The sequence below is a fragment of the Vicugna pacos genome, chromosome 16 (assembly GCF_048564905.1).
Source record: "Vicugna pacos chromosome 16, VicPac4, whole genome shotgun sequence".
Classification (NCBI taxonomy): Eukaryota; Metazoa; Chordata; class Mammalia; order Artiodactyla; family Camelidae; genus Vicugna; species Vicugna pacos.
In genome coordinates, this window is record NC_133002.1 from 17885948 (window position 1) to 17901041 (window position 15094).

Genomic DNA, 15094 nt, shown 5'->3' on the forward strand with positions numbered 1-15094 from the left:
TCCCTGAGCATTCCCGGCCAGTGTCCCTTGTGACCATCCGACCTAGCCCCCCGTTCTTCCGTCCCAGTACGCGGCAAGCTATAATCCTTTATTACTGCTCGGCTCTCATCCCCCAAGGGACCGTGTGGGCAGCGTCGGTCAGTGCTCGAGGGTGAGTGGAGGAGGGGTCGCCGACTGCGGGGCGGGAGCTGCGGGGCGTGCCCGCCCCCCGCCCCCCGCCCCCGGCACCGGCTGCCTCCGCAGGGGCGGGGGGCCGAGCCGGCCAAAGTCCAGGTCCGCGGGGGCTACGCAGCGCGCTACTTAAACCTACGACCCGCCGCCCCCGGCCTCCAGCCCGCCGCCGGCCGAGGACAGGGACGCCAGGTCAGTTGGCCGGCCGGATGGGGGACCGGGCGTCAGAGGGACGGCGGGCGGCAGGCGGACAGGCCGCGTGGCCGCCTCGGGGCTGAACGGCGCCGCAGCGCGCGGCCCTGGGACTTGTAGTTCTGGGTCCGCGAGAGGCCGGCGCGAGCCGGGGGCGCGGACTACATTTCCCAGAAGGCTGGGGCAGCGGGGTCACGGGGGAAGCGCGCCGGCCGGCGGCGCTCCCCGGGCGCGATGGGGCCGGCCCTAGGGGCGGAGGGCAGCCGCGAGGCCCCTGGAAGGCGGCCCGCGCCGAGGGGCCTGGGCCGGGCTGGGCCCATGCACAGCCTGGCGGCGGGGCCTGACTGCTGCGGGGGCCTCGGCAACCTGGACTTCAGGCAGGTACGGGCCGCGCTGGCCGTCGGGCCGGGAAGGGTTCGCGAGGGCGGCTGGGTCCGTGGGGGCGGGGCCGCCGTTACCAGGCAACGGGCGGCGCGGGCGGGCTGCGGCCGCGGGTGTGAGTCGATGTGTGAGTGAGTCCGCGTGTGCGCGCGTGGCACAGCCTGCGGAGCCGCGCGGGACGCGCCGGGATGGGCGGGGCTGGAGGCCCCATCCCCACGCCTCTCCCTCCGGCCTGCGTGCTCGTCCACCGCGCCTTGCCCGGAGCCGCTTCAGCCTAGTCGGCGTCGGCCGCGCCCAGGCCGCCCTCGGTGGCGTCCGTTCGTGCACGCAGCCGGTCCCCAGGGAGGGCCGGGTGTCCGCCGAGGAGCGGCGCACAGCCGCAGGTTGCCCGTTCTGGTTTACTGGGGCGTGGCTGAGACTACAGCCGGCATGCGGCCCCTCGGGTAGCTCTAGGGGCCCGCTCGCAGGGGGGAGGGAGGAACCAAGACACAGGAGTCTGTGCTGGAAAAAAGAAAACGTCGAGGCGAACATCAACACATTTCTGCTGGTCACAGAAAGCAGACCTCTCGTTCGTGCTTTAGTGCTTTTCTGTGTGTGGGAAGATGCAAGACCCTGGACTCCTCGAAATCGTTCCTTGCATGTGCCTCTTAACTGCTTAGGTCAGCGTCCTGCCCTTCTCCATCCTGAACTCCCTTCAGGGCAAACAGCAGGTTGGCTGCAGTGGCTGATGGCTTGATGGGGGCCACATTCTTTGTCCACAGGGGTGTTGGAGACTGGCTCTCAGTGACCTTTCACTCCAGTGAGCCTGGAAACAGCATTCTCAGCCGGTGATAAAACTGGCCAGTGATTTAGAGAGGAGCTGGTGGGAGGTGGGACTGAGATCCCCAGATAGCCGGTTCCAGGTCTGAGGAGGTGACCTCTGAGCGGAGTCCTGAGTGCTAAGCTGTGGGGAGGCCGGCGGAGCAGTGGCCTTGAGGAGGAGTATTTGTTCAAGAACAGAGAGACGACTGGTGTCTGGCTCCAAGGGAGTGCAGGACAGTCCCAGGCCATGCTTGGGCGGAGAGGAAGAAGACTCACTATGTCAATGAAGTTTCCTTGAAGCGTAACAGTCAGGTGGGGGCCCAGTCACACCGCACAGCTCAGTCACGTTCACAGAGTCAGCTCGCCCGTGTTACCAATGCCAGCTCTCCAGAAGCCGCCCTCAGGAGGACCACTGGTTCCTTAGAACTTTGAACTGTAGGTGGCCATTAGAGACCTCTGGCCCACATGGTCAGTGGTGGGACTGAGATCCATGTTTTCCATGACAGAAGACCCCAGACGAGAAGGGCACTTGAAATTCCGAGGAGGGCCCCTGGCGCCCAGGGCAGGTGCTCTTGGGGGAGTGACTCTGGGTGGAAGGGTGCGTCCCCATGAGCCGAAGGTGGTCAAGCCTTCAGGCAGAAATCAAGGTGGGGCAGGGGGCCCAGCTGAGGGTTAGGGTCCTGCCCTAGGATCCAGCAAGGCCGGAGTTGTAGCCCTGGCAGCCAGAGGCAGGCGTCAGCCGTGGTCAGGGAAGGATTTCCTGGGTGTGTGTGTGGGAAGGTCTTTTGTACCCTCTCCCTCCCCTCCAGAGTCCGACGGGGCTGTGCAGTTGGAGAGATCTGGGAGCATTTTGGGGGACAGGTCAGGGTGACCCTCTTTGGTTGACATTCCATTTTTTTCCACCGTTACCCTTGTTGGTACAGTTAAGCTCCCTGTTGCCAACAACATCCAACACTGGGTATTTGTCGTGCCTCCTCCTTCCTCCGTCAGAACCTTTGCTTTGGAAAGATGTCAGTCTTGGGCCTGAGTGAGTGGGAAGGTGTTTCTTCACCCCACGGTGTCTGAGCTGCAAGATCTCAGCCCAGGGCCGTCTGGCGGGGGTGCAGCCTGTCACATTTAGGATTTAAACGCCTCTGGTAGCCACATTTTACCAAGAAAGAGAGAACCATTGACGTCGCTGTTAACAACACGTCTTATTTAACGCAACACCTAAACAGTGTCACCCCGGCAGGTGCGCCGCGGTCCTCGTGGCCTCGCATGTGGCGTGGGCACAGTGCCCCTGACCGGCTATCTTCTGGGCCAGCTCCAGCTGGAATGATATGTTGGTTTTGTTTTTAGCTTGAAAAGGTCCCTGCTGGTGAGAAGAGCGTCCCTGCTTTGGCCACACGAACCGGGGCCCTTCCTGCCCTGAACTCCAGGGCTGGAGCACGAGGCCCGCTGGCTGGTGGTGGGTGGGAGTGGGACTGAGGGCTCCTGGGGTGCTGACTTCCTGGAGAAGCCAGCCCGCCAGGCACAGCCGGGGAGCCCCTTTCATGTCCGTCTTGGGGGTGGTGTGTCACGAGGTGCGCACCAGTTACTTGGTTTGTAAAATGGGAGCTTTGTAAACTGTAAAGTGCAGTCCTCCTGAGGGTGGGTAGTCTGCAGAAGGCAGGGTCCTGTGTTCAGAAGCATCGAGGCCCTGCTGGGGGTGACCCTTGAGGTGCGCAGTCTTCACTTGTGACTCATTTGTGACCATTTGGGAGGCAAGCCCCAGGGGCAGGTAGGAGACTTCTCGGCTGCCTTACCACGTCAGAGTAAGCGTCAACCTACTTTATTGGACGACTTATTCTGTGAAGCTTGCAAGGATGTGATTATTGTCATCAGTGTTTTTCCCGTGGGGGGAGGTTTTTTCATTTATTAATTTTTTTTATTGGAGGTACCAGGGATTGAACCCAGGACCTCGTGTATGCTTGGCATGCGCTCTGCCCCTGAGCTATACCCTCCCCTGTCTTCAGTGATTTCTGGATCAGAGGCCAGAGAGCAGGTTGGCTTCTCCGGCTCTGTGTGACCGTGGGCACGCCAAGTAGCCGTGGCTTCTTCTGCCTCCACCGAGGGTTGAGGTGATCACGTGGCTTCTCCGCCCCCACCTGTCAGTCTGGCGACTTGCACTGACGTCTGTCCTAAGGTCTCACCAGCCCTGCATTCCAGGGGCGACCCCGACTTGGTCCTGGGTGTTCTTGTTGTTGCTGGATTTGATTTGCTGTCATTTTGTTGAGACTCTCATTGGCCACATTCCCGAGGAATAGAGAGATTGTGTGGAATCTCCTTAAATATTTGGTAGGGGAGGCGGGGTGTAGCTCAGGCGGTAGATCGAGTGCTTAGCATGCACAAGGTTCTGGGTTCAATCCCCAGTACCTCCTCTTAAAAGAAAAGTAAATTGTGGGGTCAGGTCCAGTAATGGGTACAGGACTGCGTCGTCTCAAGTGAATTTTGGCAGCTGTGTGTTTCCAGGACTGGGGGAGCGGGTGGCGGTTTCCCCTGAGCTGTGGGGCTGTGGGCGTGGTCTCAGCGCCCCCTGAGGACCCAGGACGGCTGTGAGGTCGGCAGGGTGGCCTCATCTATTCCTGATAATTCATCTCTTCCCCCTTTTTTTCTGGTCATTGTGGCTAGAGGTTTATTGATTTTATTTTTTCCCAAAGAGCAAGCTTTAGGTTGGGGATTTTTTCCCCTTTATTTTTCTGTTTCCAGTTTGATTGATGTGGCTTTCATTTTTCCTCTCTGCTGGCCTTGAGATTGCTTTACTCCTTATTCTGCTTTCACAAGGCTTCTGTTGCTGCCTTGAGACTTTGCTCCGTCGGTGTGAGCTGTGCTTCTCCCTCCCAGTCCTGCGTCCCACAACTCTTGTTAGGTCGTTTTTCCATTTTCACTCAAACTGTTTTAGAGTTTTCCCTCAGACTTTCTCTCCGACCCGTGGAGTACCTGGAAATGCGTCTTTAACAAGCATCTCTCTGTTACTGGTTTCTAGTTTGATTCTGTTGTGGTTCAAGAACATATTTGCTTATTCTTGTTTTTCAGTGTGTGCAGTTGTAACACTTTTTTATAGAAGTACAGCCAACTTGCAGTGTTGTTAGTCTCTGACGTGCAGCATGGTGATTCAGTTGCACACACATATACCTTTTTCATATTCTTTTTCACTAGAGGTTATTACAAGGTATTGAATATAGTTCCCTGTGCTGCACATTAGGACCTTGTTGTATCTGTGCTTTCACGTGCCCTCGCAAGGGCTGGGCCTCCTGCTGTTACGGGGGGAGGGCGGCTGGGCCCCGTGGTCGTGGTGGGGCTCAGACCCACTGCATCCTCAGGGATTTTCTGTCTACGCGATTTTGCTTCGTGTTAGCCTCAGGTTTTGCTGTTTTGTTTTGTTTAATGGAGGCACTGGGATGGAACACAGGACCTCGTGCGTGCTAAGCAGGTGCTGTACCGCTGAGCTGCACTCCAACCCCAGCCTCAGTGTTTTCATCCGGAGAGTGGCTGGGTAAACCGGGTCACGTGGCAAGAACAGCTACCACCTGGCAAGGTTTCCTCACATCACCTCACTTAGGCTCTGTGACAGTCCCAGGGTGGAGGCACTCCCACCACCGAGGTTTGCCCTGGCTTCCTCTGGGCGTGGGCTTGGCCAGTCTGGGGCAGACGCTGTCCCAGGATGGGCCCTGCCTCTGCCAGGGTGGCCAAGGCTGAGTCAGCTGACCTCCTGGCATCGCTGCCTTTGACGCTGAGTGTGTTCTTAGACGGATGGGCTCAGCGCCAACCTAGAGGGGCCTGTCCTGGGCCCCTTCTGTTTGGGTGTCACAGTGTGACCCTGGGGCTGAGTCCCTGCCGCGTCCACGCTCCCTCAGTAAAGTGGGCAGTCGGTAGCTGACCCCCCCACGTGGGAGCGCATGGCCCCTGGTTGCGGTAGGTCGTGCCCCCCTCCTCCCCGCTGTTCAAACTCAGAGACTCTGCAGTCTGTCACCTCGAGGGGTTCCTTTCTTAGAATTACTGGGTAGCAGGCCAGGACTCCTGCAGCTTAATGAGGCTGGGGCAGAGGGGTGACAGGGGGACCCTCCTCTTAGTCAGGGTGGCCCACAGGTGTGCGGGGTGAGGGCATGAGGGGACCTGGGGCCCTCCTGCTCTGCTCCTGCCTGACCCGGGTTTTGGAGGGAGGGGGGTGACAGCCACCAGGAGTGGGAAGCCGGAGGGGCTCCCTCTGCTGCCCCAACCTGTCAGCATTGTCTCTGGCTCAGCAGGTCCTCTCCAGGCGACACAGATCTCCTCTCTAGGTGACCCGTGGACAACTCCCTCCCTGGGCGGGTTGACAGGTTGGCCGAGGGCTCTGGGGCCTGAGTGGGGCCGAGGCTCCAGTGCTGAGCGGCGCTGGCGGACGTGGGCTGCTGTCAGCCGGCTGGGCGACCTCTGTGTGCCTCGGTGTCCCTCCCACGCCTCTGCTCCGGGATTTCTCCTCCCCACCTGTCTGGCCTCCTTGGGAGCGGTTGGCCCCACTGCTGGAATCCGGAATCTCGAGGGGAATCCAGAATCCGGAGGGCGGGGCTGCTTGCTTATCTCCCCGTGGGCAGGCGAGGGCTATTGTCTTTCCTGGGTTGCCGCAGGTGAGGTGTGAGAGCTGTAAACAGATGTGCATTGCAGGTGGCTCAGTGTCAGACCCCCCCGTTGAGTGAGTCTGGATCAAATCCTTAAAAGTATCTGAAGCATTCTGGGAGGGGACTGGATACTTTGCCCCAGGGCCCTGTGGGGAATTAGGGGGCAGTTCCCAGCTCCCGACTGACTTTTCTTTCCTGAGGTTTAATTCGCACAGGGAAATGCAGAGTCAGGCCCAGCTGGAGAGTTCTGAGCTGAGCCAGGGAGTGTTGCCATCACCCCAGAACGTCTTGCCCCCCAGGCTGCCAGCTCTCTCTGGTTCACTGTCCCCGGGGGCCCCTGACCCATCTCCGCCCTCTCGGGTGGGCCGGCCTCTGCTCTGCGCCTCACACTTGACCTCTTACCTTCTCTCCTCTTGGCCCTGCCAGCCCAAGGCCACCCGTGGGGCAGGAGGCACAGCCTGAGGGCACACAGGGTTTGCCTGGGTCTGTGGGGTTTCCTGCCCTCGCCAAGGTGGGCGTCCCCACAGCAGCTCCTGGCCTGTAGTGAAAAGTGATGGAAGTGATGGAGCTCAAGGCTGTGTGGGCGGTGGGCCCGAGCATCTGACCCACCGGCCACCTCCCTGTGCTTCTCCGCGAATGCAGATGCGTGACGTTGGGCACATAGGGTTGGTGGTGATTGCAGGAGAGAGCGGCAGGCCTCTGTCTGCTTAGAGAGGGGCCACGGCCAGCTGCAGGCCCTGGCGTCGGGGACGTTGGCGTCACTGTGGACATGCAGGAGAAGGCAGGAGAATTCTGGCTTGGAGGAGTGATGTCCTCGGACAGAACTCTCCTTTTTTAAAAGAGAGTCTGGCTGACAGTGAACCCTTGGTCTGCAGAGATGCTGTATCAACTCGGGGGGGAACTGCCGTGGTAAACCCCGTAAGTGGTGAGAAGTGCGTCTCGCGTGCCGCCCCGAGCTGCACGTGATTCAGGGCACAGGCTGGCCAGGTGCTGATAGGAAGCGTGGTTTATGGACTTGTTGAATGGGGTGGAATTCGGGGAAGGTCAGGGCCTCAGCACCCGTTGGGTGTCCCTGGGGCTCTTCCCTGTGCACGTTCATCCCCCAGCTGAGCCTCCGGGGGACGGAGGCCTGACGAGGGAGACCGCCTTGAGTGGGTTCCACCCCCAAGTTCCTAAGAAACCGAGGAAGACCCCGCCCCCTCCTGCCGAGGCTTGTGAACGTTGCTTGATTTCTTAGGTTAAGTGGTGCCGGAAAAGTAAATTTTTATGGAGCACAGTGTCTGGCAGCTGGTGAATCTCTGGCCTCCGAAGTAGAGGGATGTGCTGGCCTTGGGGCCTTTCCTGCTTCCGCCCCAAACCAGAGGGAGGGGACCAGAGTCCCAGGAGCATAGGTGGCTAAGATGTGCCTTTAGTCCCCACGTGTTACGGATGATGAAATGAGGGCCACGGTTCCCCCAGCAAACATTCACTGTCTGTGCCAGGCAGAAGGTACGGAGATGGGGGAGAAAACGGCCCCAAGTCTTGGAGGAACAATTACAAGCTGGAGACAGATGCGCAAATAACTGTGCTGGGGTGTTCGCTGAGGACGCAAAGGAGGGTGCCGTGGAAGAGGGGACGGGGACGCTCCCCCGGGTCCTGAGGGATGGACAGGAGTGTGAGGGGTAGGGGTATTTCAGAAGCCGTTTGAAAGGCTCCAGAAGACGGTGTTTGTGGGTGATGGGGCGCAGGGAGGGTGGGGGTGAGGAGGATGGACGGGAATCCACCGCCCGTCAGGGAGCCTGGGGTGTGGGCGTGGCTGGGAGTGAGGGCAGTGGGACCTGTTGGAGGAGTTTTGAGCAGGAGAACCATGGGGTCACCACACAGGTTGGACTTGCAAGTGAGAGGAGACCAGGGGTGTTATCCTCTGAAAGGATGAACTCTGCCCCCAAACGAAAAAAAACATAAAACACCATCGAAGTAGATGCTGTGGCAAAGATCGGAACTCTCATGGACCTAGATTTACTTCCCAGGTGGGACTGGAGGGGCGCCACGAGTTACTAAAAAGAAAAAGTAGAACTCAAAGCTCGAGGTGAGGGCTCAGTAACTACTCACCACTCTAGACGCTGGAGGTGTCTCGTCTTCTTAGAGAAAGAGCTCAGCGTTGGAAACGGCCAGCTGTTTTCCTCTCTTGTCCTTGGAGGCTGCGGGGGGGGTCTCAGTTCTGTCCTTGGGGACATCTGGGCCACGTCTGGAGTCGAGTTTTGTTGCCACAGCGGTGGGGGGGGCACTACCAGTGTGGAGCAGGCACGGGCCGCAGAGTGACCAGCCCGAGGGCAGACAAGCCGAGAGGCCATTGCTGCAGTGTCGCCGGCTCTTTCCTGGTTCTGGGAGGCTGAGCTGAGCATCTGCTGTGTGGGCGTCAGCCCCGCGGGCTTGCTCTGGGGCCTCGGACCCCCAGCAGGGGCCCGGTCACCCCGGTGGGGTCCCTGCTGCGACCGGGTGCTGGACACTCAGAGCTGCTGGCTTCCTTCCTGCGCTTCCGCCGCCGGCTTGGCCGCCCTCCGACCGGGCACTACACGGCTGGTTGGGTTTCGGCTTTTATCTTCAGATTTATGAGATTACATTAACCTTTGCTGGACTTGGATGTGCCCGAGCCGCCCGCCGTGTTCCTGGAGGGTAACTTTGTTTCCAAGGTCTGGGGGGGCCGGGCAGGGCAGGCGGGCTCCCGCTGACGCCAGCTCTGTCCCCGCAGGCAGACCTCTGCATTATGACCCGGCTGCTGGGCTACGTGGACCCCTCAGATCCCCGCTTTGTGGCTGCAGTCCTCGCCATCGCTTTCAATCCGCTCTTCTGGAATGTGGTAAGTGTCCTGGCGGGCTGTGCGGACGGACAGACGGACGGATGGCTCTTCCCTGCCCCCCCGCCGTCTGTCTGGCCCGTGTGGGATCATCCCCTCTGCTTCCCCACTGAGATCGGCACCAGTTAGAGGGCGCTGACTGGGGAAGCCCCTCTCCTCAGGGACCCCACGACGTGGTGGTACCAACAGACGGCCCTGGGCCGCAGCGGGGCTGCCCGTGTGTGCCGGCGGATCCCGGTCTTCTGGCTGGTGGGGCGATGGTCTCAGTGGGGTGTGCCCCTCTGCCACGCCCCAGGGGAGCCACTTGTGACTCCCCGCCCTGAGGACGCGCTTTGGAAGCTTTTCCTAAGTGAGGCTCCCTGCAGAGCTGTCTGCATCCCCCAGAGCACCTGCAGAGCGGCACCCGGCTCTTCCGTGGGTGCGCGGGACGTGGAGGACCGGGGCAGGGTGGCTGGGCTGAGTGGTAGGTGGGCTCTGGGCTGTGCCTCCTGCCATCCTTTCTCTGAGACGCCTCTCTCCTGCCAAGATGTGGGGGCACCTCTAGGGGTTTCTGGCCCATTGCCCGTGGTGGCATCTCTGGAGACACAGAGCAGGGCGGCAGGGTGGTCTGGGGCCGCTCCCCGAAGCTCCTGCCCTGCACCCACTGGTACGGAACCCGGACGCCCTGGGCCCCCCTGGGCCCTCCTGGAGGGCGGCCTGATGAGCGAGGCAGGCCCAGTTCAGCACAGGCTGTTCAGAACTGCGCTCATCTCAGGTGGCCTCTTGCTCCCAGGAGCAGAACAGGACGTGTTTGTATCTGGTTGAGGAGTTAGGCCTTTTCTTCATCGGGGAGAGCAGGTAGGGGCCGAGTGCTCACCTCAAAGAGGCTGTGTTCCACTCACGTCCTGACAGATGCGTCCCTCCTTCTGGGGGTTAATGCACCTCCCTTTTAACACACTCCACTAGTCTCCTGTGCCGCCAGAACTAATTGTGACAAACTGGGTAGTTTAAAGCAGCCGGGATATGTTCCCCCCTCCCCTGCCTCCGCTCTGGAGGCCAGAAGCCTGAAATCAGTACACCAGGCCTGGGTCCGGGTGTGGGTAGGGCCACGCTGCCCCCAGGCTGTGGGGGTGGGTCCCCGGGAGACGCTGGTTCCAACGGCTGCACCTCCCTTGGCTCCCCCAGTCTTCACACTCCCTCTGCCTCCCTCCTGCAAGGAAGCACGTGACTGGGGCCCCGAGGAGCCAGGACAACGCCCACCTCCAGACCCCGGAGGCAGGCTGAAGCAAGGCAGCCTCCCCAGGTTCTGTGGTCAGATGTGGACATCACGGAGGCCGGCTTTCAGCTGCTACACCCTCTACCCTTCATTGCCTGGTGCTGCTGGAGGGAAAGGTGCACGGGGTGTGAGGGCAAGGGCGAAGGGCAAGCAGGATCTCCGTGGGGTGCAGCGCGGCGACTCCAGCTCTGGTGGGAGGCCTGTGTCAGGTCAGGGCTGCTCAGGCAGAGACCAGGGAGGCCGGAGGATGGTTGGGGCAAAGCAAGCTCTAGACTTCCACTCAGGCCCTCCTGCCCGAGGCCACAGGATCCTTCCTCTGGCTGTTCGTCGGTATCCTTTCATATCCTTTGTAATAACCTGTAACCCGTGAGTAAACTGGTTTCTGGAGCTCGCGGAGCTGGGACGGCAGTGTCGCGATTGCGCTGAGGGGTTGGTGTCGAAATTGTTTGGGTGTGTGGGAGGGATCCTCCCATGGGGACTGGTGCGCCGCTGGAGAGTGTGAGGGCGGCGAGGGCATGTGAGGAGCTCAGACCTGCCCCGGGTCCTCCAGGGGAGGCAGGGTTCGGGGGTGGCCGCCCAGGGCTGTGTCTGGCCTGGAGCCTGGGCCCCTGGACTGCTCCCTGGGCCGCGGCTCCTGGCGCTGCCCACCACGCCCGCCCGGCAGCGCCCAGCATCCGCGCCCGCTAGAGCCCGTGCCAGCCTGAGCAGCCCCGGAGCCCCGCCTGCGGAGGCTTCCCCTCCCTTGCGGGGCCTCCTTGGCTCCTCGCTGCGTTTCTGGCTCTGTCTCTGCTGAGACCACTTCCTCTGCCTGTCATCCATCCACTCGCTCATTTGTTCATGCAAATGCTCACCCCCCAATTCCAGTCGCCAGGGAATGGAACTGCGAGGCTCACAGGGGGCGTGTGCTTGGAAAGGAGCTGGAGAGGGACCAGTGGGGGCTCTTCCTTTGTCACCTGTGTCTCTGTCCAGGTGCTGTGGCCCCACCTGGGGGTGTCCAGGCCCTGTATGGAGCTCGCTGTTTGCACCCAAACCAGACCTCCCCGACTTCTCCCTGCCCCACCTGCAGGAAGGAGGCCCCCGCCAGTGGGGTGGCCCCGGGTAGGTCCCAGGGGAGAAGGTGTTGCTTGGGAGGAGACAGCATTGGTTATCAGATCCACAGTCCAAACACCGGAGTTGGTTAACAATGAAGCTTGTCCAGAAGCCGGGGAGTGGGTCTCATGGCTCCTCTGGGGGGGGGGTCTCATGGCTTCTCAACGGGGGGTCTCATGGTTCCTTGGTGGGGGGTCTCGTGGCTCCTCGGTAGGGGGCTGCACAGGGTCAGAGCCGGTGCCTGGGCTTCTGGAGGAGCAGGGTTGGGGTGGGGAGGTGGACGAGCCAGCTGGTCTGCAGAGGGAGGACCCTAAGTGCCACCCTGTGTGCTAGAGGCCTCAGTGAGGTCGTGTGCTGGTGTGTGAGGGGTGGACACGCGTGTGCATGGGTGAGTGAGGGGAGCTGTCTGACACCTCGCTCCCGTCTGGCTCGATGGCCACGCACCCACTGGCCCAAAAAACATCCTCCCCAGGTGCGTCCTGTTTGCGGGGATGTTAAACTGTGGCCCAGGGAGGGCTCTCCTGAGCAGAGCCTGCTGGCTGGGCAGGCTGAACTGAGATCTTGGCTCTGGGAGCACAGGGCTCTGGCCCAGGAGCCACTGTCCCTTCCAACCAGCGTCCCCTCGGACACCACGGCACACCCCCTCTCCCCGCCCCCACCTGCTGTGCTCAGAGCTGGGTTCCCGAAGGACTAATGGATGTCTGGCCTCGACCCACACTTGCTCCCCTGGGCTCGACGTGGGCTCAAGTGCAAGGTGTTCTGCAATGTGTGTGTGTGTGTGTGTGTGTGTGTGTGTGTGTGCGCGCGCGCGCTTTTCAGGGAATAGGCTGTGTTCTCAGCTGCTAGCAGCCCCTCTGCCTGTGGCCCCACTGTCTCTGCAGGGAGAGCTGTCTTGGCATCGGCAGGGCTAGGGTTCGAACAGTGAGCTGGTAAAGTGTCCTTCGCCGCTGGGATGGAGTCAGCTCGCCGAGGGCCGAGGCCGCGTGGAGGGCAAGGAGGGAGGCTCCTCTGCCGCAGCCTGGCAAGACCCCCTGGACTGGGCTTGCTCTGCCAGCCCTTTTTGGGGCCCTGACACTAGGGATGCGGCAGAGTTTCCGCACCGTTCCTGCTGGGGGCCGCGTGGGCGGAGGAGACGCGTCTCTGGTCTGGCGTCTGCAGCGGTAGCTTGTATCGGACAATGTGGCTGGAGCGGCGGGAGGACAATCTCTTGGGTCTGCCCCACCCCGTCCTGCACGTCCACGAGGGCGGCGGCATCAGTGGCGACGCCCAGTCTTCCCCGCCCTCCTGAGCAGCAGGCCACGTGCTTTCACTTGTCCCAGAATCTCACGCCCAGAGAGGCTCCACGGCTCAGGGGTGCATCCTGGGGAGCATTTCTGTATCTGGTGGCTGCTCCCCAGCCTCCAGGGGTCAGGATTACCCAGGGGGAGACTGGAGACTTGGATGTGCTGGGGGCGGCGTGGGCTCCCAGGAGTCTGCTCGCCCGTCAGCACCAGTGGGCCGCCTGGACCCTCTTCAGCAGGGGTAGCGGGACAGGGGAGGGAGCAGGGGTGAGTGCAGGCGGGGGAAGCCCGCAGCCTGCAGGGCCCCATCCCCAGGCACACTGGCAGGTGCAGGTGGGCGAGCCCTGCAGGCCCCGCCCCCTCTCAGTCCCTGTCTGTAGACAGGCTGGTTTCTGTCTCTCCCCCAGGACCTCGGGGCGGCGCCTCCTTTTTCCTGAGCTCCGCCCCCCACAGCTCACACCCCGGGGGATGCCCTCGTCCCCTCTTGGCAGAAACTGCAGGAATCTCAGGCTCAGCAGCACTGGGAGTGCAGTGACCTTCCCTGGGCGTCCGAGGCAGGGAGCCAGGAGGCGAGGCAGGGAGCCAGGAGGCGGGCCAGCTGCGGGGACTGAGGGAAGGACTCCCTCAGCTGCGCCCCCACCCCGGCTGCTGGGTGGTGGGCAGAGGGCCTGCAGAGCCCGGAGCCCTGTTCTCCGCCGCAGGTCTGAGTGTGGCCTGCACGGAGGGAGGCAGCTCTGGGTTTTGAGCACTTGGTCCCGGGGGCGTGGGGAGGACCTCACGGCTTCTCTGATCCCCGCCCTCCAGGCGCCTCACACCTGACTGGAAACTGCACCAACTGCGCCGGTGGCTAGAAGTGGCGGCCAGGGGCTGGGACCCCTGGGCCCGGGCTAGAGGCAGGCGTCCCCCAGCCAGCACGCCCGGAGCAGCGTGTCCAGGAGACACTGTCCCCAGGTGCGGATTTGACACCTTCCCGGGAGCCTGGAAAGTCAGGTGTGAGATCCAGTGGCCTAATTTTAGACCTCGGGTCTTCGTGTCAGAACAGGAGGATAATTAAAAGGAAGGAACAAATGAGGCTGGCCCGGCTGGGGCCGTGGTGAAGCACGAGCCCGGGAGGAGGGACACCACGGGGCCAAACTCAGAGGAGCCTCAGGGAGGGACCGGGTCGGGGGGCCGAGGCGCCATTGGAGGCAGGTAGCTGGGCTTATGAGGCGGGTTTGTCAGCGCCTTCTGGAAGGAGTCCGCTTCGCATCAGCAAACCTGCCAGGTCTCAGCTTTAAAGTCGCGCTGGTTCCCCCACCCCCTCAGTCGTGCACGGGCTCAGGGCTGGATGGCAGGCCTTGTGCTGGTCCATTTTTTATGAGCCCTGATCAGGTGTCATGGCCCCTGCTTGCATCCGCCTCCCGACCCAACACTCGTCTGCTGTTTCGGGCTTGTTAGAGTCGTGTGTCAAGTGAGAGCAGGAGTCACCGTCCCCGTGCCTGCCCTTGGCCTGGGTGGGCAAGGGCCCTGCCCCGGCGGTGGGCACCTATGAAGGGCTGCATGCCCTCTCTCCTGGGACGGCCTTGAGGGTTCGCGGTCAGTTCTGGCTTCCCCCGGGGTCCCTGCCTCCCCCGGGGAGCCGTCCGCATGCCCCCCGCCCCCACCGAGGACAGGGCGCTTGTTTTCAGTCTCTGAAGTTATGACGTTGAAAGTTTCAGTGTCGGCAGTGCACGTGTACAATACAGATTCACATGGTGCAAAGGCCTGTGGTGAGAGGGCCTCTCTGGGGACTGCCCCCGGGCCCCGGGGTGGGCTCTGCCCGAGGCCCCTGCGTGCACAGGGGTGCCCTCTGCTGTGCAGACGGCAGCCCCTGCACATCAGCATCTTTTTCTTCGTAGAAGCAGAGGCTGCGGGTCTGGGAGCAGCAGTGGAAACTGGCATTTGCTGGGGTTTCCAGAGCGCTGGGCCCTCCGAGCGGCTCTTCCTGGGCCTGGGGGACGGCTCGCTTTGCATCCTGAGGCCTCCTTGCTCTCAGCCCCGCGTGTGGGTGTCCCGTGTTTACTCGCCGGGCTCCGCCTGTGGAGGTGCCCCTTTTCCAAACTTTGCCCCGTAAGCAGCCCTAGAGCAATGCCTTGCCCTGCTCACCTGCACATGCGGCATGGCCAGGACCTGCCCGGACAGGACAGGTGTGGCTGTGACTGATGGAGGCGGGCGGGGGGAGCAGCGTGTCCAGGAGACACTGGCCCCGAGTCTGAGCAACCGGTGTGGCTTGTGGGTGTGACCTTGACCCCCGAGTGCCCCGGGAGCCCCCCAGGCCTGCCTCCTCAGTGCATTGCTGGGTCCCGGGGGCTCCTGCCTCCGCCTGGGCTGAGCGCCTAGGGAGGGAGCACGGGGTCTTCCCCGGGGGGCCGGCGCTGTGGGCAGGGACTGTCCTGTGCTGTCCCGTCTGTCCTTGTCCAGGGGGACAGAGCCGTAAACAGCCCCTCCTCAGAGG

At 62.1% G+C, this 15094-nt stretch overlaps 1 protein-coding gene across 6 annotated transcripts in view; it reads left to right on the forward strand.

The window, feature by feature from the left end:
- The first annotated feature begins 215 nt into the window (after positions 1–215).
- Positions 216–15094, forward strand: part of PEMT (phosphatidylethanolamine N-methyltransferase) — a 33775-nt gene continuing 18896 nt past the window's right edge. Inside the window, exons 1-2 of one of the 6 annotated variants that reach the window (XM_072938570.1) lie at positions 216–363; positions 8893–9000. In XM_072938570.1, coding sequence (XP_072794671.1) covers positions 8908–9000 — 93 coding nt within the window. In that variant the 5' untranslated portion in view covers positions 216–363; positions 8893–8907. The other 5 variants (XM_072938565.1, XM_072938569.1, XM_072938566.1 and 2 more) reach the window with 5 other exon arrangements.